This window comes from Salminus brasiliensis, chromosome 22 (assembly GCF_030463535.1).
Source record: "Salminus brasiliensis chromosome 22, fSalBra1.hap2, whole genome shotgun sequence".
NCBI lineage: Eukaryota > Metazoa > Chordata > Actinopteri > Characiformes > Bryconidae > Salminus > Salminus brasiliensis.
Genome location: NC_132899.1, coordinates 20698072 through 20725817, shown reverse-complemented (window position 1 = coordinate 20725817; position 27746 = coordinate 20698072). Strand labels below are relative to the sequence as shown.

General features: G+C 40.7%; 3 protein-coding genes across 6 annotated transcripts in view; all 3 read right to left on the bottom strand.

Moving 5' to 3' along the window:
- The window catches only part of LOC140544511 (uncharacterized), a 62997-nt gene extending 60632 nt beyond the window's left edge, over positions 1 to 2365 (bottom strand). Inside the window, exon 1 of one of the 3 annotated variants that reach the window (XM_072668098.1) lies at positions 1906 to 2365. In XM_072668098.1, coding sequence (XP_072524199.1) covers positions 1906 to 2026 — 121 coding nt within the window. In that variant the 5' untranslated portion in view covers positions 2027 to 2365. The remainder of the gene's footprint in view (positions 1 to 1905) is intronic. The other 2 variants (XM_072668100.1, XM_072668101.1) reach the window with 2 other exon arrangements.
- Positions 2366 to 3553: 1188 nt separating this feature from the next.
- LOC140543796 (sulfotransferase 2B1-like) lies at positions 3554 to 8276 on the bottom strand. Its single transcript, XM_072667043.1, has 6 exons — positions 8033 to 8276; positions 7415 to 7626; positions 6153 to 6279; positions 5296 to 5390; positions 4404 to 4584; positions 3554 to 4293 (listed from the first exon to the last, which is right to left on the bottom strand). The coding sequence occupies exons 1-6, from the start codon at positions 8169 to 8171 to the stop codon at positions 4187 to 4189; spliced, it is 861 nt and encodes a 286-aa protein (XP_072523144.1). The 5' UTR covers positions 8172 to 8276; the 3' UTR covers positions 3554 to 4186.
- A 1553-nt stretch (positions 8277 to 9829) lies between these two features.
- radil2b (Ras association and DIL domains 2b) overlaps positions 9830 to 27746 on the bottom strand; it is a 35699-nt gene continuing 17782 nt past the window's right edge. For both annotated transcript variants that reach the window (XM_072667069.1, XM_072667070.1), the window contains exons 9-16: positions 20483 to 20702; positions 20232 to 20404; positions 15855 to 15999; positions 14086 to 14258; positions 13000 to 13366; positions 10773 to 10870; positions 10350 to 10489; positions 9830 to 10158 (exon numbers count right to left, since the gene is read on the bottom strand). In XM_072667069.1, the coding sequence (XP_072523170.1) occupies positions 10065 to 10158; positions 10350 to 10489; positions 10773 to 10870; positions 13000 to 13366; positions 14086 to 14258; positions 15855 to 15999; positions 20232 to 20404; positions 20483 to 20702 (1410 nt within the window). In that variant the 3' untranslated portion in view covers positions 9830 to 10064. The remainder of the gene's footprint in view (positions 10159 to 10349; positions 10490 to 10772; positions 10871 to 12999; positions 13367 to 14085; positions 14259 to 15854; positions 16000 to 20231; positions 20405 to 20482; positions 20703 to 27746) is intronic.

Below are 27746 nucleotides of genomic sequence, written 5' to 3'. Positions count from 1 at the left end.
TTGTACCTCAGAGAGATGCAGACATTATGTCTCCCAGGCTAATGTACATGTATGACATTTAGCAGACACTCTTATCCAGAGCGCTTTACCAAGAGGCATCACTGTCCATTTAAAGCATCCCTCTAGGTAATACGCTAATAAGAGTCAGTGATGATGATACACCTGTTCACCGACAGGTCTTCAGGCTGTGTGCGAAGGCAGCAAGGGAGCGGCAAAACACTCAGTGGACTGCTTGCAAAAACAAAGCTCAAAGGTCTTTAGATAGGGATGAGGTTTTGACTATGACCATCCGAGGGGCAGGCCTGTGGGCAAGTTACAAAGGTTGGAGAATGAAGCATTAGGAGTTTTGCCCATATTCTTGCTTGGGTTCCTCAATGTAGTTTTAATATTTTCTATTATCTATGAATAAGTTACTTGAGTGAAAATTTCACTCATTCGTGGGTGCTCTCAGTTTAAAAGTGTGTTACAGGTTAGTGAACTGTGATTCTTCAACTGCACAATTACGTCGAAACGAAGGAGTTTTACCTGCGTTAAAGCACAGAGTTAATGATGGCCATGACTGAACTAGAATTAGAATTGGTTAAAAAATAATTTGTTAAATGAATTAGCTAGAAGTGACAGTGGTGTCTCAGCGGTTAGAGCACCGGGCTACTGATGACAGGGTTGTGGGTTCGATTCCCGGGATTGGCAAGCTGCCACTGTTGGGCCCTTGAGCAAGGCCCTTCATCATCTTTGCTCCACGGGAGCAGGAGTTGGCTGCCCACTGCTCTGGGTGTTTGTTTGCTCACTGCCCCTAGTTCACTAGTGTGTGTGTGTTCACTACCACAGTTGGGTAAAATGGGGGGAAACATTTTGCTGTACATAGTACAGTGACAGATACATTTAGAATGAATTCCTTTCAAATATTCTGATGATGAAAGTGAAAACCTGTCATTACCATTACTGAGTGTCATACGTTTTGTGTTGGTAATGACGTGTTGCAGTAAAGGGGATTTATTACTATTTATTATTTATTATTTACCGGTTATGACGCAGAATAAACCTACTCCATGATCAGAAAGAAATCAGGATTAAATTACTCACTTTTCCACACATTATAACGTCACTGTTTGTTCATGGCTGACATGTGCTCTCCTGTCAGGCTACGATTTAAACAAGTCTTACCTTCAAAAAAATCCTAAAACATCAATAAGCTGTTACGGCAATGGCGGTAAGGGGAGGGGAGGGGATGTTAGGGAGAGTAATAAACTTTCTTTTTATGATCATATTTGTTATTATAAAAAACACTGTGCTTTTTTAAGGAATGCAGAGAAGAGCATAAAAGTGTCAACGGCTGGGTTGGGAAACAAGGCCAAAGTATTGATGCTTAAATCATAAAAAAAAAAACATATGATTTTGGTGCATTATTTTATGGGTGGTGCAATACATTTTTAATAACTAGGCTATTTATTTTGTAATAAAGTATTTAGGACTCCCCTAATAGAGTCCCCCTAACTGAAGAATTATGCAAGACTTATCATTGCTCCTTAAAGGCCTGCATACATGTCAACATCTTGGTTCCTCGTCATCATCAAAACTGCATCATGTTTATCTAGCTAGCGCTACCTTTCATAGTAATTATTGAATACTTTAACTAGAGTATATACTAATAAAATCACAGTAGTTACTGATCAATAAGCCTTAAGATTAATCCTTGAATAATAAGCCAGTGGCTCAACGTGTTAGTGAAAATGAAGCTAGCAGCACTAGCAGCTCCCCAACAAAGCATCACTAGTTTCTCACAGGCTGCAGGCTGACAGCTTCCTCTGCCTGATCACCTGTCTGGAGCCTCACAGACAAACACTGAGGAGAACAGGGAGGGAAGGATGTGGGAAGAGAAGCTAGCTAGCTACTAGTGTATTGTACCTGATGCTGTGGCATGGCTAGAAAGCCCCCTCTGAGCTGAAGAACCAGCCAGTCGGGTGTGTGTGGGTCTCTGTGCTGGACTGCCATGCTGCCTGCACACACCATCCCCTCCGTGCACCATGATTTCGTCCTCAGCTCATCACTCGCTCCCTGTACGAGCCTGTAGTCTCTGTAAAGGTCCTTACTGCTGCTGTGTGCTGCTGTTTCTGTATCGGGGCGCTTTTCTGCTCTCCGACACCCCTGTAGCTTTAGTAAACAAACGGAGCTCTGGTGACTGGTGGGCAGACCTGGCAGTTGGGGGCTGTGTTTGTGTTAAAAAACGCCGGTTATTGTGCCACTACAGTCGGGGTGTTCGTGTCAACTTCAGTGGACAAAATGTAGCTATATTTTCTGAATATTACTATTATTGTTTTAATTCCACTGTAATGTTAATTCACTCGGAGAGGGTCTCCGCTCCTCTGAAGCTCTTCTGACTGCTGTTATTGTTATTGTTCGCCTTTTGCGCGTCCTCGGATCGGCTGCGTAGGAAAGCGCACACATGTCGCCCCCTGCTGTACTGGAGGCGTGCTTATGCGCGCAGCAGGCGGCTGAAGACAGTACATAAGGAGGTTCATTTAAAATAAAATGAAATATGTAGCTATGTGCCACCTTTTTATTTATTATCTTCAGAAGACTCTCCTTCCTTGCTCTTAAATGAAGGCAGTTTTTCCACCAACAAAATTCAGTTTAAGAAACTGAAGCATTTTCTCCTGCTAACCCCAGTAATTCCAGTCACAAACGCAGGCTTAACAGTCTCATATGTCCACTTTCAGTTTTGTAGTGCAAATGTTATTTTTTCGTAATAAGTGCTTCCAGCTATTCACACCCTCACATCACCTCTAATATGTTTGCTATCAGATCTACAGATTCATTAAGCTATTTTACTAGCCATACTGCCAGGATCATATTTTATTTAGGTTGACCAATCGTCCCCTTTTTCCGCACATGTCCTCTTTTTTGGGAAGGGAAAAGTTCGCCTGGTCAGGATTTCTAAATTGTGTAAAACGTCCAGGATTTCACATTAATTTCAATGCGTCTGTTTAAGTCCCGTCTTGGTTTACATGTCACCGTATCTACATCAACTACTTACGCCCCGCCCCCGCACTGCCGCTATTGGCCTACATGTCCGGCATCTACATCAACCATTGGTCAAACTGCTGAAGTCCCACCTTCTAACCGCCGGTATTGGTCTACATGTATCTCCTTCTACATCAGATTGGTCAAACTGCTGAAGTCCCACCTTCTAACCGCCGGTATTGGTCTACATGTATCTCCTTCTACATCAGATTGGTCAAACTGCTTAAGTCCCGCCTTCTAACCGCCGGTATTGGTCTACATGTATCTCCTTCTACATCAGATTGGTCAAACTGCTTAAGTCCCGCCTTCTCAACGCCGATATGTCCAGGCATCTACAGCAACCATTAGTCAAACCAAAACAGCGTGTTGATTAACATAAATCAAGTTAGTTTTTTATTCATGTATTTATTCATTAATTTTTACATTGGCATAAAAAATAAATGTAAAATGTGGTATTTTTTTTAAAACTTTTTGCAATTATTTAATTTTAGGACACAGAAGTTTAAATGAAAGGAGATGATTTGGTCACAGAGGCTCTTAAGGTTATTTATTACATATATGGCAAAACCAAAGAAAGCAGACAGAACCAGAGGCCTGTCTATATATATAATACAGTCATTTCCTGTTCTTACCGAATCACATGCGTACAGTAACATGACAAATACAGTGTTCATGCAGTATTTCTGGCAACAAGCAGTGAACGATATAGTGATCCATTTGGTCTTTGACAGATATATGAAACTGAAGTGAATTTTAGGGTTAGCGTTATTTTGGAAGCATTCTGTGTTAAACTATTCTGTAGTCAACTTGAGCCGCCTGCTGTGGTGGTTGTCTGTCTTCTACTGTTAATGTTATATCCATGCCTTATTTTGAATTAACCTTGCTAGTAAACAGACACCTAGGCAGGGCAGTACAAACAGGTTAATATGCACTCAAAGTGTCCCTTTGAGATAAGACTGGACACCTCTGAATTATATCATTTCTAATAAAAAAACATATATTTCATATTTGTAAAGGGTTTATGCAGTAAAGGGTTTATGCACTGGTTATAAACCAAAACATTACTAGTGTTAATATTATATTTCCTGTATAACACCCTGCTGGACTGTGTGGCTAGTTCTACCATCATAACAGTGCTTATGGTGGATATGGTTAGTTCCATTAATCACCATGCAAATTTAAACGTCACATCTTTCATTTTGTCTTTGTAAACAGCTTCAAATCTCTCCGTTTGGGCCTCCGTAAAAAGGTTCTTCCAGTCACCAGCAACTCCTAAAACATACAAAACATGAACGTAGCATTACAGATCCAGGAATAAAGTCTAAATAAAGGAATAAAGGAATCTGCTTTTTGGAAGTTACTGTGCAATTAGTGTATTCTACCTTTCCTGAGGAATTCTGATTTCTTCTGATCCATGAACTCTGCTGGAACTAGAGAAAAGTTGGACATGGGGTTCTGCTTCATGTTTTTGAACACGCAGTTGTCAGCTATTTTCTCCACCACTTCTGGACTCAGAGACTTCCCAAGAAACTGGCCGATCCTCGACACAGATCCTTTCAAGTCCTGCAGTATTTCCAATCACACACATACCACAGACACAGTCTCAGACACGATGCTTCATGCCTATACGTAGGAAATCATGCTGTTACACAACAATGAGCCAAAACATTACGACATGTCTGGATGAATGTGAAGGTCTGGGATATGTTAGACAGTACTTGGAGATTCAGTTTTCATAGTTGACATAGTTAGGTGTGGGCGAAAAACGGTCAGGTATTAAGGCCTGAGCAAATTTGATAAGGCCAACGCGTTATGGCCAAATAACTGGGTCACAACATTGGTCAGACCACAAACCAGTAACATGGACCAACAATAGCAATCCCGTTTGGTTCAAACCAACAGAAAGGCTCATGTGTCAAAACACAAAGTGCATCACATTGGGTTGCGCACATAAACCCCTGTCCACTGGTGAAAGCAGCTATGGGACTTGCAAGTGTTGGAAATAGACTTTGGAGCAATGGAAGAACGTTGCCTGGTCTGATAAGTCCTGGCCAAGTCCAATGCATGGTGGCTCCACCTTACAGTTCCCCAGATTTAAAGGATCAACTATAACATCTCACGGTCAGGACCCACAGGGCACCTTCTGAGGTCCTGTAGCGTGAGCTGTTATGGCAGCGTGTGGGGGACCAACAGCATGTTATGCAGGTGGTCATGATGTTTTGGCTCAGTGGTGTAAAATCTGTATCAAAAATATGTGCAATATGTACTACTAACCTGTATCATTTCCTCATAAGAAATATAGAAAATGTGATCTTCATTTTTAACATTCAGCCAACCCTTCACATGGTCAAACCATGAACCAAACATGACTGTGGATAGAGAAAATGTTGACATTATTGAGAGCAGAATCCTTCCTATGCGAACTAAATGCCTGAAGCAATACACTGAAGTCTGTTTACAGAGTAAAGACATGTGGAATGGATCATCAGTATTATTGGTTGTTTACATTACTAATCAATGCACATGTCCTTAATGAGCATAATACCCTACTTTTAGATGATCTTGTCAGATCTTAGCAACAGAAAAGGCAACCCTGCTGCAGACCCCAGCTCTTGTGCAGCTTTCAGCTGGTTTTAGATGGTCCAAGCTGGTATGTGATGGTCAAGGTGCTTAAAAAGCAAGTCCTCCAACATATCCTATGCTGGTAAGCTAGTTAGTTAACCGGCGCTTGACCAGCATAGTGTGTGTTGCATGTACTTGTGGTCATGCCCGGTCATACTAGTCTTTCAGCTTGGAGCTTGTGTGATGCTGCTCATGCAGGTCAACCAGCTTGGTCAAACTGGTGGTCTAGCTTGGTCAGGTTACTCATGCTCGTAGACCACACAAACGAAAGCAACTAAAGCTGGTGAAGAGCTGAGCTGGGCAACCAGCTTAACCAGCTTGAGCTGGCCAGCCTGTTTTTTTTCTTCGGCAGAGCAGTCCAAGAACTACAGCTGAAAATCAGGCTTATTTAGGGAGGTATATAAATGTTGACTGTCCTTGTAAATCTAATAAAAGTAAAGGCTACTGTTCTTATGACGGCCTGGAAGAAGCAAGGGCACAGGGTGTGAGAAGGTGACAGGAAGCCTTACTTTTGCCATTCAGAAACTTTTCCAGGAACTCGTCAGCAGTGCCTGGATTTACCAGGTAGGAAGCCATTCCATAGTAGTGGAAGGAAGATGTGAAGACATCCTTGGGGTTCCGCATTACATAAATAACCTGAAGAAAGGATATAATAAGTACAATTACTAGTTATTTTCCCTTGGAGCTATCAGCCTTTGTCAGTCATGTGTGTGTCCCTTTGGTAGACTGGTAGAAAATAACCTCCTTTTGTCATCTTTGGTAGCATAGAAAGCAATCAATCTGGAGAAGCAGAAGCAATGTGAAAGCATACCACACTGAGACAAGCTCAGCAAGAATGCCATGCAGACTCTAGTACACTAATCCAGCCTGGCTACAACAAGCTGGAATGCTATCATTGCTGTCTGCAACCTCCTACTTACATATTGTCACCTTGTCATCTTGTTTAAGGCGTAAGTGTGTATACCTAGGCTACGGAGCGCACAGACATTACATGGGTGCAGGATTTATTTACATATGAACCAAAAGACTGTGACAACACAGTCCTAACAGCAAGCGTGAGCTGTCTGTAATCAATCAAAGGGATGTTTAGCATAGCAGCATTCAAGTTCTGGCTACTTGCAGTGGTCCACCCAGAGTGAGCTCTTTTCAGCACCATTTAGGGTGTTTGAGGGATGCTCTGTATGTTGTGGGAAGAGTAATCAGTTGATGGATTTAACGAACCAGTCAGTTTAAAGCTGACTCCTGCGTCGTGTTCAAAGTTTGAGGTTAGGATCCCCTTTGGGACAGGGTTCAAGCAAGATTTTACAAATGGATTTTAGCTTTAGGTTTTACAGATGAAGATGTAGTCCTACAGTAATCCAGAAAGTGGATTGCTAGCCGTTTTACGGTCTTAACGAAAACAGATAAGCCTGTTTTTGCTGCCCTGCCTGTTAGCAACTTTCGAAGACAGAAAACCAGTACGGTACACACTAACTGACCGAACAGCCTTGACCAGAGAATCAAATGAGCCTAGGTCTGTCAATGACTGATAGGCCAGTGATAGGCGTCACTTAACTGTGTGGTAGATTTATGAACTCATCACTGATGAGGGTCATCATGACCTTGTACAAGGGTGATAAAAAATAAAAAAGCTTTTCCAAGCTAATTTTCAGTCAGAAGTCCAGAATCTCTGATAAACCCCCATGGACTAACAGAAGCAGGCTATGGGAGGGACTATGGCTGGTGAGATGGGTGACACATTAGCCAACTGATTGCTCAACAATCTCTTTACCTTTGGCTTCACTTTGGAATACGACTCGTTCATCATATCGCGGTGAAAATGGGTGGCAAAGGTTCGAGGCGAGGGTCTTTGCTCCAGATTCAACACGATTGCTCGATGTTCCTCCAGCCACGGCACCCTGTCCCAGTTTGGTACGGTCCGAACCGAGGCGACATCGCCGCCGCTGAGGACCAGTGGTACGACCTCCTGCAGCCATGTCGTCCCTGCAGCAACCACAACACCCCCTCAGAAACTCCCACTAACCAGTACAGCTGTGTTCAAGAGGAGGACATGTTTAGCCCCTTTCCTTTGGTCATAACAGCCTGTAAAAAGCCGTTTTGCGAGGAAACAGTAGTTTAAAAAAGCCCCAGGCTATATTCCTACATTCCTGCATACCTGAAACCTAATGTGGTAAAAGGTCAACATTATCCTAATTATCTTAACCATTAGCTCCAGCGCTATCAGACGAGGACTATTCGTGTAGTAAAAGCAGTATGTACTTTATAAAGTTCTCTGTTACAGTAAATCTGTCACTGGATCACGGTCATTCCCCTCAGCTCCCACAGTGGAGTGTGGGCTCACACTGCTCTGTAGCGGAGCTCCACAACTGGGTTGGTGGGTTGCTCTTACCAGACTTCGGGTAGGTCACAATAAGCACGTCGTCCGGCCGGAAGGTGAAGTCCTCGTAGTATTTCAGGCTTTCTGGAGGGTGGAGATGTTTAGGGACGTAAACCCCTCTGTAGACGTCATATAACTCCGCTTCTGTCATTCTCGCAGGTGTAGTGAGAAAGCTCGGGACAGGAGGGTTAGCCTCGGGTTAACTTCAGTGTAGACGCTTCCCTCGCCTCCGGGCGCTGCTCATCATCCACCCTCCCCTCCACCTCCCCTCTCTCTTTGTTTCACTCTTTAACTGTTTCACTCTTTAACTGTCTCTGTTTCACTCTTTAACTGTTTCACTCTTAAACTGCCACTGGTTCACTTTTTAACTGTTTCACTCTTAAACTGCCTCTGGTTCACTCTTTAACTGTTTCACTCTTAAACTGCCTCTGGTTCACTCTTTAACTGTTTCACTCTTTAACTGTCTCTGTTTCACTCTTTAACTGTTTCACTCTTAAACTGCCACTGGTTCACTTTTTAACTGTTTCACTCTTAAACTGCCTCTGGTTCACTCTTTAACTGTTTCACTCTTAAACTGCCTCTGGTTCACTTTTTAACTGTTTCACTCTTAAACTGTCTCTGGTTCACTCTTTAACTGTTTCACTCTTAAACTGCCTCTGGTTCACTTTTTAACTGTTTCACTCTTTAACTGTCTCTGGTTCACTCTTTAACTGTCTAGGTTTCACTCCTTAACTGGTTCACTCTTTAACTGTTTTACTCTTCAACTGTCTCTGGTTCACTCTTTAACTGTCTAGGTTTCACTCCTTAACTGGTTCACTCTAAGTGTTTCACTCTTTAACTTTTTCACTCTTTATCTGTCTCTGGTTCACTCTTTAACTGTTTCACTCTTTAACGGTCTCTGGTTCACTCTTTAACTGTTTCACTCTTTAACTGTCTCTGGTTCACTCTTTAACTGTTTCACTCTTCAACTGTCTCTGGTTCACTCTTTAACTGTCTCTGGTTCACTTTTTAACTGTTTCACTCTTTAACTGTCTCTGGTTCACTTTTTAACTGTTTCACTCTTTAACTGTCTCTGGTTCACTTTTTAACTGTTTCACTCTTTATCTGTCTCTGGTTCACTCTAACTGTTTTACTCTAACAGGTTCACTCTTTAACTGTCTCTGGTTCACTCTAACTGTTTCACTCTTAAACGGTCTCTGTTTCACTTTTTAACTGTTTCACTCTTTAACTGTCTCTGTTTCACTCTTTAACTGGTTTTCTCTTTAACTGTCTCTGGTTCACTCTAACTGTTTCACTCTTAAACTGTCTCTGTTTCACTCTTTAACTGTTTCACTCTTTAACTGTCTATGTTTCACTCTTTAAGTGTCTGTTTCACTCTTTAACTGTTTCACTCTTTAACTGTCTATGTTTCACTCTTTAAGTGTCTGTTTCACTCTTTCACTGTCTCTGTTTCACTCAGTTTTCAGTTTTACTCTTTAACATTATTTCACTCTTACTTTTTTGCACTCTGACTGTGTTACTCTTTTACACAGTTTCCTCCATCACGCCACTTGGGAGAGCTGTTTACCCTAAAGGAGCTCAGTAAATTTGACTACACTGACACACTAAAAATAAATCTCACAATCTCACAAATCCTTAGATAGCAGCAAATCATAAGATCATGAGATATACTACTTCAATAACAAGACCAGAATTAATAGACATGAGAGAAACTGACTCCGGTTTATTATTCTGAATGAAGAGAGTCATTGGAGTAAATCTGAAAAGTCTTCATGTTCTGAGACACATAACATGTTGTACTGATTATTTATCAATTGTACTACATTATGGTCACGTTAGTCATTAAACAGATTCCCAATCTGATATCAAAGCAGAATTAAATCACAAAAGTCAACAGAATACAATAACATAATACAAATAGCATTAGAAAATCAAATACATTAGAAAACTTGATTCTTAAATCAGGACACTGTGTGCTTTGCATTATCCCACTTCAGTTTCAAAGTGCACTTGTGAGTGAGGCAGAGGAAAAGTTCAGGCACTCTCAGTGTTTAGGCATCTTATCTGTGTAACCTGGTTCAGTCCGGGACAGCAGCAACTGAGGCCTGTCCCCAGACTTCTGAATGAGCTCCCTGCCGCTAGGAGAGAAAACAACAACTGTGTTGGAATTGTAAACGAATCGTTAGACAATTAAAATATGTAAATTAGCAACAGCAATCGATTTTAAATGAAAGTTACAGCTCTGAAAGTCTTTTTTTATTAACGAATCAGTGATTTGTTCAGTTATTGCTGTTATTCTTGGGAACTGTTGTCATTTAACTCAACTCACATATGGTAGTCCACTCCTACCAGTCTGTGGCCATTCACTGCTAGGATTCGATCCCCTGGTCTCAGTTTCTGGCTCAGAGCTGCTGGAGATCCAGGTAGAATAGACTTAATGTAAATTCCACTGATTTGTAATGGTGTTTCCTGGTAAACAGGACAAAGAGGAAATTATTTTATGACCACTGACAAATATTCTGTATATATGGCTGAAAAAACAACTAGAGTAGATAATGCAGTCAATGAGTTGTTCATTCCATGACCACTTGAGGGAGCCATTTACCCAGCAAATGGTTTAACAAACCGCATTAGATAGTTAAACAGCAGTTTAAACAGGGTCTTTTTTCTGCATTAAGTTGCAATCGGTCAAGCGCCAAGCTTAAACCCCATACCAGATTTCTGTAATGGAACAATGTATTCCAGTACTTACCATCCCATCAACCAGAGCCAGACCCAGTCCACCAGCACCCTTCTGCAACTCCAGCACAAACACCTCATCATTTCCAACGTCATGTGTTTCACATCCACCTATAATAGCAAACAGAAAACATAATTGGCACTGAGAATAAATGCAGAAATTATGTCCAAAAGAGGATATCATCCTTCTTGTAGTTCTGTGTTTAAGATGTATACTCTTACTTGCCACTTTATTACAAACTCCTACCTTCTAGCACCACTTTGCTGGTGTACAGTTGTTGCTATGAACAGTTTAGCCACAGTTTTGTCAGTTTCTACCAATTTCTACCACAGTTTCTGTCAATCTTGTCTTAATATTTTTGGATGCTGGACCACTGTCAACCTAGCAGTAATGCTGACATGTTCAGAAAACGTACAACAGCACAGTTAAAGAGTGAACCTGTTAAAGAGTGAACCAGAGACAGTTAAAGAGTAAAACAGTTATAAAATGAACCAGAGACAGTTAAAGAGTGAAACAGTTAAAAAGTGAACCAGAGTGAACCAGAGACAGTTGAAGAGTGAACCAGTTAAGGAGTGAAACAGAGACAGTAAACCTGTTAAAGAGTGAACCTGTTAAAGAGTGAAAGAGTGTATCACTTTGCATTAGGGGTCATTATTGCACGGTTCACACCGGCTTGGTATAAGGAGAAATAAGCAAGCCAACAACCCCTACCCCACCCCACCCCACCCTCCCTCGAAAAACATAGGGCTAACCCAGGTTTCTTTCCATTGATTTTGGGCAGACTGTCGTGCAAGCTCCGATTTGTTCTGCCTAGTGTTGTATAGTTTCCCCTGAGGTAGCTGCTTTAAGCCTGTAGCCAATTAAGCAGTAAAATGTAGATGTTAGCATATTTGATGTTTCCACACACACACCCTACAGCTGTTGGATCCATCGTGATTTTATGAGTTGAAAGAAGATGGAAAGGGTCAGAATGTCAGAGATCACAGCATATCATATTGTATTTTGACTAGTATGCGAGCTTGTGGCTAATGTGTCATCTTGGGGCTTAACATATTTTTTATCTAGAGCAGGGGTGTCCAGTCCTATCCACAACGGATTGGTGTGGATGCAGATTTTCTTTCCAATCAGACTGGGACACCCCGCCTTTTTTTAATATACAAGAATTTGATAAGGTACAAATACTGTAAACGTTTCATAGCAAACAGTTCATTTCCAAATCCATACAGTATGGATATGGATATGCATATGGAAACACCTATAGTTTGTTTGCTATGGTCCCTGAATCAGTTAATGAGTTTGTAACTTGAAGCATTTTCCCCTTGGTTTTTACATTGGGATTCAAGAACATCAAAATGCATCACAACAAACCCACAAAATAATCTCTCCGCTTATTGGTCAGACCTGTCTGGGGTGGGAGCAAGAAAGTAAGTACAGGACAAAGGTCCTGCATTCTGGACTGTTGCATATTTCTGTCCAATTTAACACAGAGCAACGGCAGAGATGGCTTTTACTCATAGCTGTAGAAATGATCAGGGCAATATATTTGGTTACCACATCCAACCTGATGATCCATCCTGTCCTGGAGGAACGTTGTTTCGTTTCACTGTGTACTCTGTATGTAGTTGAAATGACAATAAACCCACTTGACTTGACTTGACTTGACTGATCCAACCTGATATTGAGACCAACTCCTCTCAAGGGTGTCGGTGTGGTAGTTTTGGTCTGCAGCGTGTTTACATACAGTACCATCCACCTACTCAGCTAACTGGGGTTTAGCTCTGCACATTCATGCTAAAGTTATAATACAGGTCATTCAATGACAGTTTGTGGTTCATAAAATTACACAAACACCATAAGTGGAGCTCAAAAACATACAAAAATCTTTAATGTAAGGTACATTCTTAGTTACTCCTTATTTTTGTTGTATTAAAAATTAAATAAAAATGAAGTTCTGCATTGTGTGCATCATCACATCCATATCCATTACCCACATAACTGTATTTAGTCAACAGTGGTCCTGTGGTTGGAAATGGACCAGTGTTGAAATAGGTGGAATCTGGTTGATACACTGAATATAACAAATAGTCAGTAACTGATCCAAGTAAACTATAAAGCAAGTGGAGTCATAAAGTGGCCAGTGAGTGTAACATGGATTCTGAGTGGACACCTTATCACAATATTTAAAAGCACAACATTTCATCCTCTCTCTAATTATCTCTAATCTATTATTGTTCATTACCTTCCTCTTGTTTCAGTGTATCGCCACACTGAGCAGTCTGGTGGTTTGGACCCGGATACTGGCATTCAGCTTCTGACTCCAGCAGATCCACACTCTGTGGTGTGTTGGGAGGGGTCAGCAAGCATGAGGGGTCCAGTGCTAGGCGTCTATTACTGCCATTGTAATTAGTCTGCTTGGCCTGTAGTTCTAGAGCCTTTAGCTTTTGGGTGAGAAGGGCTTCTGAAGTGCCCAAGTGACCTGGTCCTGTAGAGTATGCCGGGACACCTTTCTTAGGCAGTACTACCTCTGTGTGCCCAGGCTCTAGGTGAGCTTTTGGGAGAACCTCCATTTTGGTGCGTTTGGCCTCTAGGGGTACAGCAGATTCACTCTACAAACCAAACAACAAACAATAAACGGTATGGTTATGCAAGAGATCGCTCGCTAATCATTATCAAGATGTCTGCCCATGCAATAATGATGTCACACGAGGCTGAAGTATGTAAACGAGTCAATCCTATTGGTTTTTACTGTGCATGTTGAACTTCAGGACCTTTCTGTAGGCGTTTTGATGAATACTAGATTTTTTGTAATGCAACAAAGCTCAAAATGAGCTCATCATCATCATTAATATATCAAATATTTGGTTATGTGTCCTCTTAACTATAATAACAGCATCAGTCCTGTCAGGTAAGGATCTTGAGATGTTCCTGTCCATTTTGGCCCCCATTTTCTACAAAGTAGGAGCACATTTCAGTTAGAATTTGTGTAACTGTTTTAGCAGTTACCTGGTGATTGTGCAGATGTGGTGGATTGTGTGGATTTGGACCTATGAACCCCAGAGTGGTCATTGTGGGAGTGTCAGTGCTGTGTTCTGCTTGAAATGAAGCATAAAAATTGTAGACAAAAAGGCTAAAACAGACAGGAACTCTCTCTGGAGACTGATGTTATCCTCTGACACGGTTGCCAAAGCTAGTTAAATATTAGAAGAAGAACTGATGCAGCCCAGCAAGTGTTTGCCCTTATGAAAAATCCCTTCATTAAATACAATAAAGCCTGCCTATTATTTTCTGATCTGATTAATTTCTCCCTGAAATTCCAGCTGCTTACCTGAGATGTTTGCTTGTTTGGCTCTGGATCTTGCACCTTCTTAAGAATGGTCTGAAGTTGGGTGAGCTGTTTTATAAGACTTGTCTCTCTAATAGGCCTTTTTAAGTCCAACAGAAAGCCATCAATGGGCAGAACAAGAGGAGGATGGTCATCAAAACTCTCCAGAATATCAGCTAAGAGGGCAGAAAAGAAGGGGGCATTGTTTGTTATACAACAGGCAAAAGAGGATCGCTTCATGCACCCACACATACAGATGTCTGGACGCAAGGCAAAACTGGTCCAGCCGAACTTGGCTGGTCTGGTGCTACTGCAAATTAAATCACCAGCCAGAATAAGCCAACAGTGCCTACCAGAATTATTGACACCTTTGGTGAGCACAAAGACCATGAAAGACATGTTAGTTATTCATCAACTTGATCTAATACTGAAAATACATGAGAGATCTAACCCTTCCATAAAATCTTCCAAAGGGAAAATTGTGTGTGAATCCTACTTCTGTGCCTCACTACTATACGTACATTACTCACACATTCATTTTGTATGAGTTACTGAATAATTTGTAGTAGCTACTGAATAATATGTCTTAAGATTTATTACTGAGTGATAGGCCTGAATGTTTACCTCAGTGAGGGGTTAGATAGCCCTCATTTTTCAGTATTAGATCAAGCTAATAAATAACAAAGGCATCTTTCAGGGGCTTTTTTGCTCACTAAGGGTGCCAAACCTTGTGGAACGCGCTGTTGGCTCATTCTGGCTGGTGCACCATGACTTCACTGCATTTGACTTACAGTGGCCAACAAGCACAGTCGTTTTGCTCTTGTTTACCATGGGTGCCAATAGTTCTGCAGGGGGATGCACTGAATTGTCTTGATTCAAATGTGTACATAATTTCCATACAAAAAAAAACTATGATATAGACACAGTAACTGCCAAAAGCAAATAAAAAGAACGAAAGAAATGTACTGATGTTATATATTGTCACTGTTGCACAAAAACCTTGTATCTCCAAAATGCCAACTTTAGGAAGGAAAAAAAGTCTTATCTTTCAATAGAAGTCAGTGTAAAAAAATAGTCCTAGAAGTAATTCTGGAGCATTTCTATAGGTCCATTTATCATGAAATTTTGACACAATGCAATGAACATCTGTGGGGTGATGTGAAACTGGCTTTGCATGCAAGAGACCCCTCAAACATCACACAGCTAAAAGTGGGGAAACTCACTCAGTCAATGTTAGAGACAATACAGACTATTAGGGCATAGGGTGTCAGAAAATTGCATTTCTATTAATTATATTTTACAAATAATTAAAAAAAGAATTTAAAAAAGTAGATTTTTCCATACTGATCAAATGTTTTTATGAGGTGTTATATGTTTTTTTTTTTACATGTACTGTATATGGAACCCAAAACCTTGTATCTATAAAATGACAACTTTACAGGAGAAGTAAAAAAAGTTATATCTATCAATTGAAGAAATAAATAGGCCTATAAGTAATTCTGGAGCATTTCTGTTGGTCCATTCATCATGAAATATTCACATAATGTAACAAACATCTGCCATGTTCAAATTATGCCAACAAAACAAACAGCAAAAATAGAAGGTTTTTGCATGACAGCAACGATCTGTTATTCATGCATATATGAATGTGTCCACATCTGAATAATTCAGCGCATTCAAAGTAAGTTCAATACATCACTATTTTCACTGTAGAGCTTCCTGTATCATTATGGGCTATAAGCTGGGCAACGGCAGCTTTGTTTATTGCTCACCAGTATGGACAGCAGCTTTGGCCTCGTCGCTTGATGGCATCCAGGTGGATGGACAGGACTGGCGTGGGCTGTACTCTCTTAGCATGTGGTGCAGCTGGGCGGGGCTCAGGGAAGCAAACTCCACCCGCAAAGAAGCCCAAGATGCCTGGATAATTCACACAAAGTTACTTGCTCAGGCTTTAACTGTGCCCGAGAACATTAACATACACTGATACAAATTGTTATTGCAGCAAATGCTTTAATTAAACAGCCTTTAATACGGAAACCTAAACTCTTGAAGTGAAAACTCTTAAAGATGGTGGATGCAACATGACAGTGACCAAAAACACTACAGTAGATCCACCATGGAATGGCTCAAAAGAAAGAAATGGAGAGTTCTAGGATGGCCAAGTCAAAGCCCGGATCTTAATCCTACTGAGATGCTGCGGGTTGATGTGAAACCGGCTGTGCTTAAACATCACACAGCTGAAAGTGTGAAAACTTTAGACCTATTTCAGCCAAAAAGGAAAATAAGGGTGTCAGAAAATTGCATATTTCTATGGATTATATTTTTTATAATTTAAAAATCTCAATCTCTCTATATTAATCAAAAAAAGATCAAATGTACATGTTTACATGTGTTTTTATTAGTTGTTTAAATTTTACATTTACATGACTGTATATGGAACCCAGGCTGCAAAACCAGGTCATTTTGAATGTATTTGTTATGTTTTGTTAAGTCACAAAAATCTGCTTATTTATCTCTGTCCATCTATCCAGTCTACAGCATTTTAGCATAACACATTCATACTGAAGTTATAAAGAGTTTCAGGCTTTTTGAATGCAACACAATACAGTGCAGCCAAACCAAAAAGAAATAGTATTCACATGAGTCTTAACAAAAACAGCCTGTTCAATTCTGAGGGACAAAGAGAGGTTGAAAAACAGCCATGTAAAACCAAATTATGGCTCACACAGACATCATAAGTTGACCTTGTGTGAAAGAAATAAAACGTTGGATATAGGCCCTTTATGTTTTAACTGGACCGAGTGGTTGTGTGTAATACACTTCTCATGCTGTAGAGCAAGAAATAAGACAAGAAATCAGCTCTAAGCTCAAAGACATTCTAGACAGTCAACATGTAGCAGGAGCCAGTTTGAAAAAGCAGAATGAAAGAATGCAAATGGTAACTTTTAAATATAAGTGTTTAATAGCCTTTCAGTTGCCCCTTCAATATGTTTAATATTAATGCTGAGTTGCTGAATCACCTTGAATTCGCACTAACAAAACTGCTTCAAAGAAGCCAAAGCCACATTTACAACTAGATCTGAACCCATGCCTTTTTCCTATTCAAACACCTTATGGTAAATGGTGTACTCAAAATATTAATATTAATCTTGCTGTATCAGTAACAGACAAGACCCACCTCTCCTCACATGTGAGCCTCAGACATGGTCAAACTGATTTAGGAGGTGGGGGAGCCATACCTTCATCAGGCCATCAACATCAGCATAAAATCATAGGGTTTGTTTACCTTTGAACCCTAGATTTATTCTTCTGTTATTAATCATGTTATTAATACAGAAACTGTATTAAGTTATTAATTAATAACTTAATACAGTTTTTAATGTAATAAATGTAATAATGTAATAATGTTCTTAATGTAATAATGTATTAATTACAAAAACTACTGAAGTGTAGGCCTACGTATGGGGTTTCAGAGAGAACACCTTGCATGAACGTGTTGCATGTAGGGATCGTATCTGAATATGCTTCAAATTCTTTTCACTTTTCACTTAAATGCATCCCCAGTGTGACCAGGTGTGTTTTTTTCTGAGATGAGTACTTTCCTGCATACGAAGGGCATCCCAGCATGTTTTTTTTCTGTCATCTGTGGTTTCCAGTGTATTATACACAGTCAAATAGCAGAAGAAACATTAAAAACTTTAAAAACAGGCAACCTATCGTCTGCATGAGTGGACAATTATCCTCTCACCTGCTAGTCAGCCCTCCGTAGATGCATTTCTGCTTAGGTAACGCATTCCATTTAAACTTGTGTGGACTGTGGTCAAGATTAGTCTCTGACCACCTCCTAATAAGGTCTGGGTGATACCATTGGGATTTGAGCCATGTGGTCAAGCCAAATGTAAAATCTATACGTGATCTGATCCAGCCTAAACGGCCTGGAGTGTAGCTGTCTAGGGGTAGTCAGTAGGTGTGGTTTCTCACGGTAAATAGTTGGATTTCACATAGACTGCAATAGGAATGATTTTCATATCCTTAGCATTATTGTATCAGAGCTCAGCTGTACTTGCCTGTCCCATAAACCACATGTGCTGTAGCGCTCCAGCCCAATTTAGCCACATCCAAAAAGACACATCCCAAAAAAGGATTTGCGAAACCTACAGCTTGTAGAATGTAGAACGAACTGAATAGTATGAATGGTGATATTCACACCAGAACAATGTCCCCATACTGCAGAACATGAAACACACAGCTTTACACACACAGTCAAGACTTATCCGCCTTGTCATCTTTATCTGCTGGAATGAAAGAGACTTTGTGTTCATAAGGCTTAATCCTTTAATGATTAATACTTCCTGTTAATCATTTCTGAAGACTAGACTAATTCCTGATGTCTGCACAGATAATGCAAAAAAAAGGTCAATGTAAACTGGTAACTGGATGAGGGAGCTTTATGGCAGCCATGAACACTGCAGCGGTCGTCTTCAAACCCACATTTGCTAGGTCTGGTTCTCAGAGCCATCTCAAAAACATGAGCTGCATGAGCTGCAGCTGAAATGGCTTAAATATTGTATAAGATGTTTAGTCTGTGTTCCTCCCCCTAAATTAGTTTACTGTTTACTCCCACCTGCAGCTTTAGAACTCCCCGCATCATGTGAGGGGAGGCCTTCCTATTTCCAGACTCCTGATCATGGATGGCTGTGGTGTTGTTGGGATTCAAATTTATGATCTTAAATTTGAATCCCAACAGGTACACCACTCTATAGCTGTAAGCACATTTTTAAGAAAGAAAAGAAGGGCTGCCACAACAACTGATGATGTTGACCCTGAAAATGCAGCAAAATCAATACATTAAACCAATGCAGTGTTTCATTATTATTATTAGTTTTTTTTTATTAATTTGGCTTTTCCTATTTGTAAAATACTTCAAATCAGAAACTAGAAAAGATTTGTTTTGGACTGCACTGCTGACTTTTTTTGTTAGCATGCTGTATTTGCCAGTTTCATCATATAGTTTCAAACTTTTACATTATATAACGGCATACACTTAGTTTGATTTCCAAAATAAAATAAACTTGACATGCTAACTCAGACCTTTTGGAGGAAAGTGAATCGTTTAGATTAATCAACTAATTGATAGAAAAAAAATATAAAGGAAGCCCTAGTTTTATGAAATGTAATAAGCAGTCTTAACTGCCTGCTCATCATGTGTGAGGAGATCATAACTTTAAATCCCAGCAAGGGTTCAGAGCTCCATGGTCAAAAGCCTCCCAGTCTGGGGACATCACATGCTAGGAGAAGTTCAGATAGAAACAAACTGAAGGGGAGGAGACACAGACAAAAACTCCTGCAAAACATTTAATACAAGCAATATATATATTTAACCCTAATCCAGCTTGACCTAGACTTCAGATTCAAATCATAATTATCTATGTGATTTGTTGTAGATGTGGATTCTGTCTACATCTTAATATGTTGGAAGTGTGGATATGCACTAGACTGCAAGGTCAAGAAAGATAGACATTAACCCTCTTAAACAGTCTATGGCCCACTGACAGGCCAAAAGAGTTATACAAACTCTCACCAAAGAATAGCCCCTGTAGTTACTAAACAATACTCACTGTGTTAAGGGGTTAATAAGGTGCACTAAGACAACCAATCAGCAGTGTAGATTTTGGAACATGCACATTTATTGGCTTTCAATGCTCACTAGCTAAGAGTGTTAAAATGCGAGATGAGGTGTTTCATCATGTGGAACCTGGGAAGATTGAGTGTGACTTACACTTTAAGTTATAGCTGTACGTCTTTGTATCTACATTGTGACACAAGCAAAGAAGTGCATCATGACTAAGCCTAGCTCACAGAAAAGGTAAAGGTAAAGGTAAAGGTGCACGTATTTGTCGAAGGTGCACGAAGCTTGCTAAGGCCATGACGTGTTACTTCAGAGCTGTGCACCAAACGATCACTGATAGAAACTATTTGGAGTCTGACTTAAGAAGTGGGCATTATAAACATTTATCTGACCTGTCTTTAAAGAAAAGCAATAAAGTATGCTGGCAGACACATACACATACTACAACAGCACATGTTTGCAAATACATATAAATAGGCCTTAAATCACAGTCATCAAAAAACACAAAAAAGCCCCTGACCTGTAGCAGGTTTTCTCTGGGCATGGCTAGCAGATTGACAGCTGAGGAGAGTTTGATCAGGTAGTTCTGTGCCAGCTCCCCCAGCCCGGCCGCATAAGCCCAGTCCATCAACAGATCCAAATTAGCCCGGATCTGAACCCCACACGACCAGTGGTAAAAGTTCCCGCCTGATCCTGCAACCGAATGTCATAATTGAGCCCAGCTTGTTCTGTTTACATCCAACAATGTGAATAAAAATGTGAATCTACTACCTCTCTCCATGAGCAGGTTGAAGAGGAAGGCGTTGATGAAGAAGAAGAGGTAGGTGAACAGTTGTAAGGAGATTTCGGGGTGCACGTGGAAGTCTTTGACAAGATTTAGCGTCTTTGTAAAAATGGCCAACACACTGCCAACGGCCTCCGGTACTCGCACCTGTCCATTCTCTGAGAAAGGGTTACTGTCTAACAGGCCCGGGAGTACTGGGTACAGGAGCTGTGAGGGAAACAGGACAATACACAGCAGGAGTGAAAATGCTAACACTACAAGACTTACATGAGTCTTACACTATGAGAATAAGCACATTTTTAATTATGTATCTGGTACATGTATGGCTGAAAACAGTAGTGCTGGAGCAACAGACAGTGGTGGCCAGTGGTGCCTAGGCAAAGCTACATTGCCTACATTACCTGTAGTGTGGTAGTAGCATTGCCTTTATATAGCCAATATATTTTTGTGGAGTTACTACCTTATCTTAGCTACATTTCTTGTAGCTTGCCCAATACTGCTCATTGGGGTGTAGTCAGGAAAAATTCAAGAGCCAGAAATAATTTGGGCTAACAACATATAGGCTAACAGAGTAGGCAGTAGTCTTCTACAGAGTGCATTACATCACTGCTAACTGATGTAACTCTTTTCATACTTGAACAATATGAAAACCAGCAGAAACAGTACTGAATATGATAGCAACCTATGTTGTACATACTAGCTTTCCCCAGTTTACCATACAAGCCTTCCTCTATCAGAGAAAATACACAAGCAACTATTCAGATGCCTGAATTTTGCCCATTTTAGGAGCCAGTGTCATACTGTATAAGAATCCACAAAAGCAAGTCCACTTGAGACTGACAAACAGCTTGGGATTACTCAAGATTACTACTTAACGCTGCTAATGGATGGTGTATTAGTCTCCAAGCTCCAGCTCAATCCAAAGACCCCCAAAAGGGCCAATTGACTACATTCGGAGTAAAAGGAAACTATATCTATATCTTGTAGCTGTTGCTTTTTATTTAGAAGTGTTGTAATAGAAAGCGCACACCAAGTCCAATCCTTAGAGTAGCTTGCAGAACATGAGGAACTTCTTTACTTCTATACTCCTTGAGAATACAGCTGCTCTGGTAAAATCTGAGGATCATCCTATCTCTTCTTTTTAGTCAGAGCCTTACAGGAATGTGTGATAAGCCTTCTCTGGTTAGTGAACCAAATGAGTAGGTTGACCAGACTTCTCTGGTCAACCCTCCCACGAAATGTCAAAACAATACGCATTCCTCAAACTTTGTCCTCTTCTTTCCTTCTATGTCCTGACTAAAAAAGGGAATGCATAGGAAAAATAAAACCCATCTGTTAGTCATTCATTTAAGCAATGAAAACATGCAGTACACACTGCCTATTTCTTCCAACCAAAAAGGACTTCCAGAGGTTTGAAGTGTAAACTCAAAGAAGCGTTGTACGAGAATTGGTATTTCTTACTCCTGGGCCCAAGAATCCCCAAAGGGCACACTCCAGACATTTCCAGACTAGCTGATCAATACATGCATTTGAAAGTGAAATATTACAGGATTTTTACACAAATATGACAAATATGGGTTATGCAGCGCTTCACAGTCCTCTGCGATGTTGTCCTGCTCGCTAAGTCATTATGAACATTAGAATGATTATGAAGCTGTTAATTGAAGGTAGTAATGTTACAGAATACATGGTTTAAAGAGTAAACTGACCACTGGTGTTACTTAGCAACAAGTTCTCAGCAGAACAAAATCGTAAAAAAGTCAGATGGCGTAGTCAAAACTACACACGCATTCCAATAGCCTAAATGCCATGTCATGCTAATCAGTTAGGAAGAATACACATCTGGCCAGTGGGGGTGTATTTGATACAGAAGAGGGGAATCCCTGATGTAGAGATGTTTTTGGTTGCTGAAAGAACGTCAGGCCCCATGGCGAGTGACCAGCAGAAGCAGGTCAGATAGAACAGCCTTGTGTGTGTGAGAGATCATCACCGCTGGCCTCTGTGCTGCCCCCACGTTCTCCAGCTCAACGCTCCTTTATGCTCCGTGTGCCAGGGCCCAACAACGCTGCCTTTGTTCGGCCCATGGACAGCTGTGGCCAGTCCGCTTTTGGCAGGCGCAGCCCAATCCTTCATATGTACAGTATACATACTCAAAAAGCTGCATCACTCGTGCATGGACGACTTCTTGGCAACTGCTGGCTGCTTTGGCAACTTGCTCGCATAGCAAATATCCTGCACATCATTCAACTCAATGCATAAATACGGAGAGGGAAGAAAAAGAAGACTCAACAATGTCTCCCTAATTATGGGTCTGTGCCAAGAATGTAAATAGTATAATTTCACTTTCCTGGCTATGCATGTACTGCTTCAGATCTGAACACGAGTCTGGAGACACCTAGCTTTTGAATAGGTTTTTTTTTTATAACAAGCATATTAACACCAATTACAAATTGGTAATAATAACTATTACAGGTGCCCTAGAATGAAAAGTTGTATTTATCTTGGCATAGCTGAATGGCATTGAACAGAAAATCGGGCATTACCAAAACAGAGCTGTAAATGGGGCCAGTTTGCCAGACTTTTATTTACGCCCTCTTAAAAAGTACATAAACTCAGCCCACTAGCGAAAGCTTTTCCACACCTAAAGCTGCTGTAAAAACAACTGTAAAAAAACCCATGTCGAGCACTTCAGGAGAACATGGTGGTGTTGATATGTGTAACACTGGATAGCAGCACATCAGCACCAGACTTTGCAAGTTATTGGAAAATGGATTGCTTCTCGACCTGGGCCTCATGACCTTGGCTTTCTCAGACGGCACTGTCCGGAAAAGGGTAACCCGACAAGCCAGGAAGCTAAAGCTAGAAAAGCAAATGGGTATGTGTGCCACTGGGAAAGCGCTCCTTGAGTAAGCGCCATCAGGAAAGCACCCCTCTGGGAAGAGCCACTTTTGCTTGGCGAAAAGCTAACCCCAGTTGACCGGCTTTAACATATCTTCATCCCTCACTGAACCAAGAACCAAGAATATAGTATTCTTATAGTCATTTTTATCCACCACAGACTGTGAGCAGTCCTGACTGCACTGCTCATTTTGATAGAGAATGCTCCTTTGAGTCATGGTCAGTTTTATCACAGTTTCCTTTCCCCTCAACACAGAGGTCAGACGAGTGTTCTCTAATGATAAGTGTTCTTCACGAAGTGATTTGCATTAGGGTTGGCATCCACGTTTTTTAATACCGTCATGCTGTCTCACAATATGGCCGCGGTATATGACACTACAGAGGGTATTTATTTCCATGGTTTTGAAACTGTAGCTCATTCACTAAGCTAGTCCTTGCTTAGCTAGCTCAGGTACATTTTATAAAAACCTTGTGTCTGAGAGAGCAAAGTTGTTGGGACTGGTGTTGGTGTAACAGAAAGATAAAAGGAGACCAGTTCTGCTGTGTTTGGATTTAAAGCCGATGTCGTGACACATCCTATCCCCTCTGACATCATGTTACAGGAAGGACAATTTTGGACCCAATAAAGTGAGCAATGCTTACTGCTTACTAGGACATATTTAATGCTGTATTTTGCAAACAGAGCAACTGAATTTGGTAATATGTGGTTTCCATGTAATAAATGTAAACTGCAACACTTTCAAGACAAGAACTCAGTAATAAAAAAATATATTTCCATTTATTTCAATCGTGAATAGGAGATTAATCACGTGGACCATTTCACCCAATGAAATAGTCGGGAGAGATGACATGTCAGGGGAATAGGATGTAAATAACTGTTGCTAATATTTGTTAGCAAGCTAGCATACACTAAAGGAACTAGCTCGATTGCGGATAGCAAGTGCATGATAGCTAGCTTTACCTGTTGGTATCAGCTTTAAATGCCAGCGTGGCAAAAGCAATATTAAAATCGTTGAATTTGCTAATATGTGATTCACATTTAATAAAGAAAGTTAAATAGCAATACTTTATCATAATGATCAGTTAATATCTGGCAAGTGTGACAGTCTCGTGAAGATTACTGAAATTAATCATGTGCATGATTTTAACCAATGGAACAGTCTGGGGGATAGGATGTGTCTGGGGGGAATAGGATGTGTCACGACACCGGCTGTGATAAGTTACTTAGGAGTCTAAACACCACAGCACAGACAGTGTTCCAGATAACTGTGGCTTAAATCAAATGTGTGAGAATAAAGTCTCATATCTGAGCACAAAGTCAAGTCAATGACTTCAGGAGTGTTTTCGACTGTTTTAAGTCACATTTAGCAGACTTATTTTTTTGTTTTTATTTTTTATTTTTATGGATGTATAAAAAATGCATCTGGTCATTTCTTATCCTAGCCAAAATCACAGTTAAATAATTCACGTCATATTTCAAATTCATCATTGTGTGACGTCAGCTCTCATCTCTCTCATCACTCAAACCTTCTAGGGTTTTCCCTGGTGGTCTAGTGGTTAGGATTCGGCGCTCTCACTGCCGCGACCCGGGTTTGATTCCCGGTCAGGAAACAGCCTTTGTAGGGGCAGTGGTAGCTGTTGGGGCAGTGGTGGCTCAGCGGTTAGAGCGCTGGGATATCGATAATAGGGTTGTGGGTTCGATTCCAGGGCTCGGCAAGCTGCCACTGTTGGGTCCTTGAGCAAGGCCCTTTACCCTCTCTGCTCCCTGGGCACTGGAGTTGGCTGCCCACCGCTCTGGGTGTGTGTGTGTACTCACTGCCCCTAACACACAGGTGTGTGTGTATTCACTACCAGATGGGTTAAATGTGGAGGACACATTTCACTGTACAGTGACAAATACGTGCACCTTCACCTTTAGGGTATTTAAACCAGTTGTTCTGATCCAACTCTAGTCTTACCTGTGAATAACGAAATTCTAATTCTAATAAATTCTTGTATTTCTCAAGTGCTGATACTTAAAACCTTTTATTTTCAGGGTTTTAGCGCCTCATTTGATAAAGCCAGACCACACTCCATACATTGGGCTTTTTATTTATTGCCATTACGACATGAAGTGTCCGTTACAGGACCACTGTAAACTACTACTGCCTCACCCTGAGTACAGTCTATGCTTTTGAAAGCACTAGAAGCTGCTGTACGGTTATTTGCAGAGGGTTAGTGAATATGTTATCAAGTATCAGTCCGAAATATCTGTGACATCTAAGATCTGTGCATCTGTCTGATGCAGTCATCTGCCAATGTCAATACGGATCTGATAATATCATTGTATATTGCTAACAAGCTTCTTTAAGTGCCAAGACAGACACTTTTACCTTTACATACTAGCTTTGCAGTAATACGTTTTCTCACTTAGTTGAAAGTTCATATTAATGTTCGCAAAGTTCTATAACATTTTCAGAAGAAGGCAGGGTGCTCCCAAAGTGTGACAGGCAGTGTGTATTTTAAATACAAAATAGGTTATTTATAATGATCTCAGAAGCGTTAAATCAGTGTGTGTTTACCTCAGGGAATCCTGAGCCCACAAACACACCATGCTTTTATTTTTCTAAGCCTACTAACAGCTGCTTCCTTTTCTGCTGGATAGAATGGCATAACAGGCCTGAAAACACGAGAGACAGCTCTGGATATGTTATTCTAGCTGTAAAACGTCTGCTGGCTTTCCTAGCAACCATGTTTGCATTTGGTTAAACTTTCCTATTAAAAATATTGACCATGCGTGACTGGCACTATGTACAGTATCGTATTTTTCCATTATTGTAGAAATAAAGAACGTAATGTGGGAAAAACTAATTGCCCTGCTACAAATAAGTAGAGGAAATGGATGGAAATGCTCCTCCTAAAAACAATGTCCATTATTGTAAAGCTAAACAATATATGTGCATAGGTTTATCATCCATCATAAATGAATGTCAAGTCATTGGATTTAAGTCTAAAGTGCTGTAAAAAACACATACAAACTCATCTCCAGCGTAAAGCTAATGTCATGCAATGCTAATGCTATTTAGCCTCTGAAACTACAGTCAACAAATTTGTGATCTGCCTAAATAATGTTTCTGTGGGCAATAAGCTAATGGGGTAAATAGTAGGCTAAATGTGCCGCTCTTTCCTCAGCTCCCTGATGATCATTTGATTTATAACTTAGAATTTATAACACTAGAAATACAAAGATCACCAAAATCCAATGTCAAAAAACACATTTCCAACAGAATAAATCTTACCAATGACATTAGATTTGACCCTACCAAAGGTCAAACCTTGGGGGTTTTATTTCCAGCCTCTACCTGTAGGTTCTGAACCTCTGAAGGACACGTCTGAGTCCAATATGCACCTGAAGGCATCCTTATCTACCAGCATTCAAAGCTGAGATCATTTAGGTTTGGTTAAGGGTTAACTGGGCAAAAAAAGAATCAGGCTTTGTTTACACCATCCATGTGGGCTACTGCTGGAAATACTGCCTCGTTCATGATTTAGTGGAGCGTATTCTCCCAAGGAACCGCAATCGCCACATCCTTTTCTACTGAGCCTGATGACAGCTACATTCCAATCGCAAACCTGTCAAACGCTCAAACGCAGGCAAGGCATGTCCATATTCTGAGCTGTGCAATCCCTCAAATCAACCTACGTCCATGGAAATTGTTTCTTCCCATGAAAAACGGTCTCTCTGACCAAGGACGAATTGAAATTTCCCAGAGAAGTGACGCCTCAAGGAACCTTACAAACGGAACATGGATCAGTCCCAAATCCAGGCTCTACGGAATTATGTCTGAAGGATCGGGAGACAGGGAAGGGTGGGGTTGGAGGGGAAAATCTGGGTCTACTTCTGTCAGCAAGGAACATTCACTATAAAACATCTCCCCTTACCCCAGATCCTCTACTGGTATGCCCACTGTTTCTTGTGGTTTGAGGAACACATTTTAAGGCTATGATTTATTCAGCCTCTATATTTCATAATGGCCCTGACAGGCCTGAGCCAAGGCACTTTCCTTCAGACTGTGGGTTTCTGAGCCATTCTCTCAGCAAGTTTAACTTGTGGGCTAGGCTGCTGTCAGACCAGATTCCTCACATTGTTTTATCCAGCATGGCTGTCGGAGGAGTTACAAGAGACCGTCTAGAACGGGAGACGGAAAGGCTGTGAGAACTCAAAATTAAGCGAAAGCTTTCAAATGAAGTACACCTTAAGCTCGGATGGAGCTTTGAAACTGCGAAGGCCCACAAATAAGAGTTCAAATGAAAATTTCTGAAATAGATTAAAAAAGAGGCTTTATGGCTTTGTGTAGAACACAGAAAAAGAAA

What these genes read in the sequence shown, in the direction of transcription:
- LOC140543796 (XM_072667043.1), bottom strand. Translation starts at nt 8,171, where the DNA reads ATGACAGAAGCGGAGTTATATGACGTCTACAGAGGGGTTTACGTCCCT. An exon ending in ATTCCAAAGTGAAGCCAAAG is followed by an intron (nt 6,280 to 7,414) that starts GTAAAGAGATTG and finishes TCCTTTCTTCAG; the next exon opens with GTTATTTATGTAATGCGGAA. An exon ending in AAAGTTTCTGAATGGCAAAA is followed by an intron (nt 5,391 to 6,152) that starts GTAAGGCTTCCT and finishes CTCTATCCACAG; the next exon opens with TCATGTTTGGTTCATGGTTT.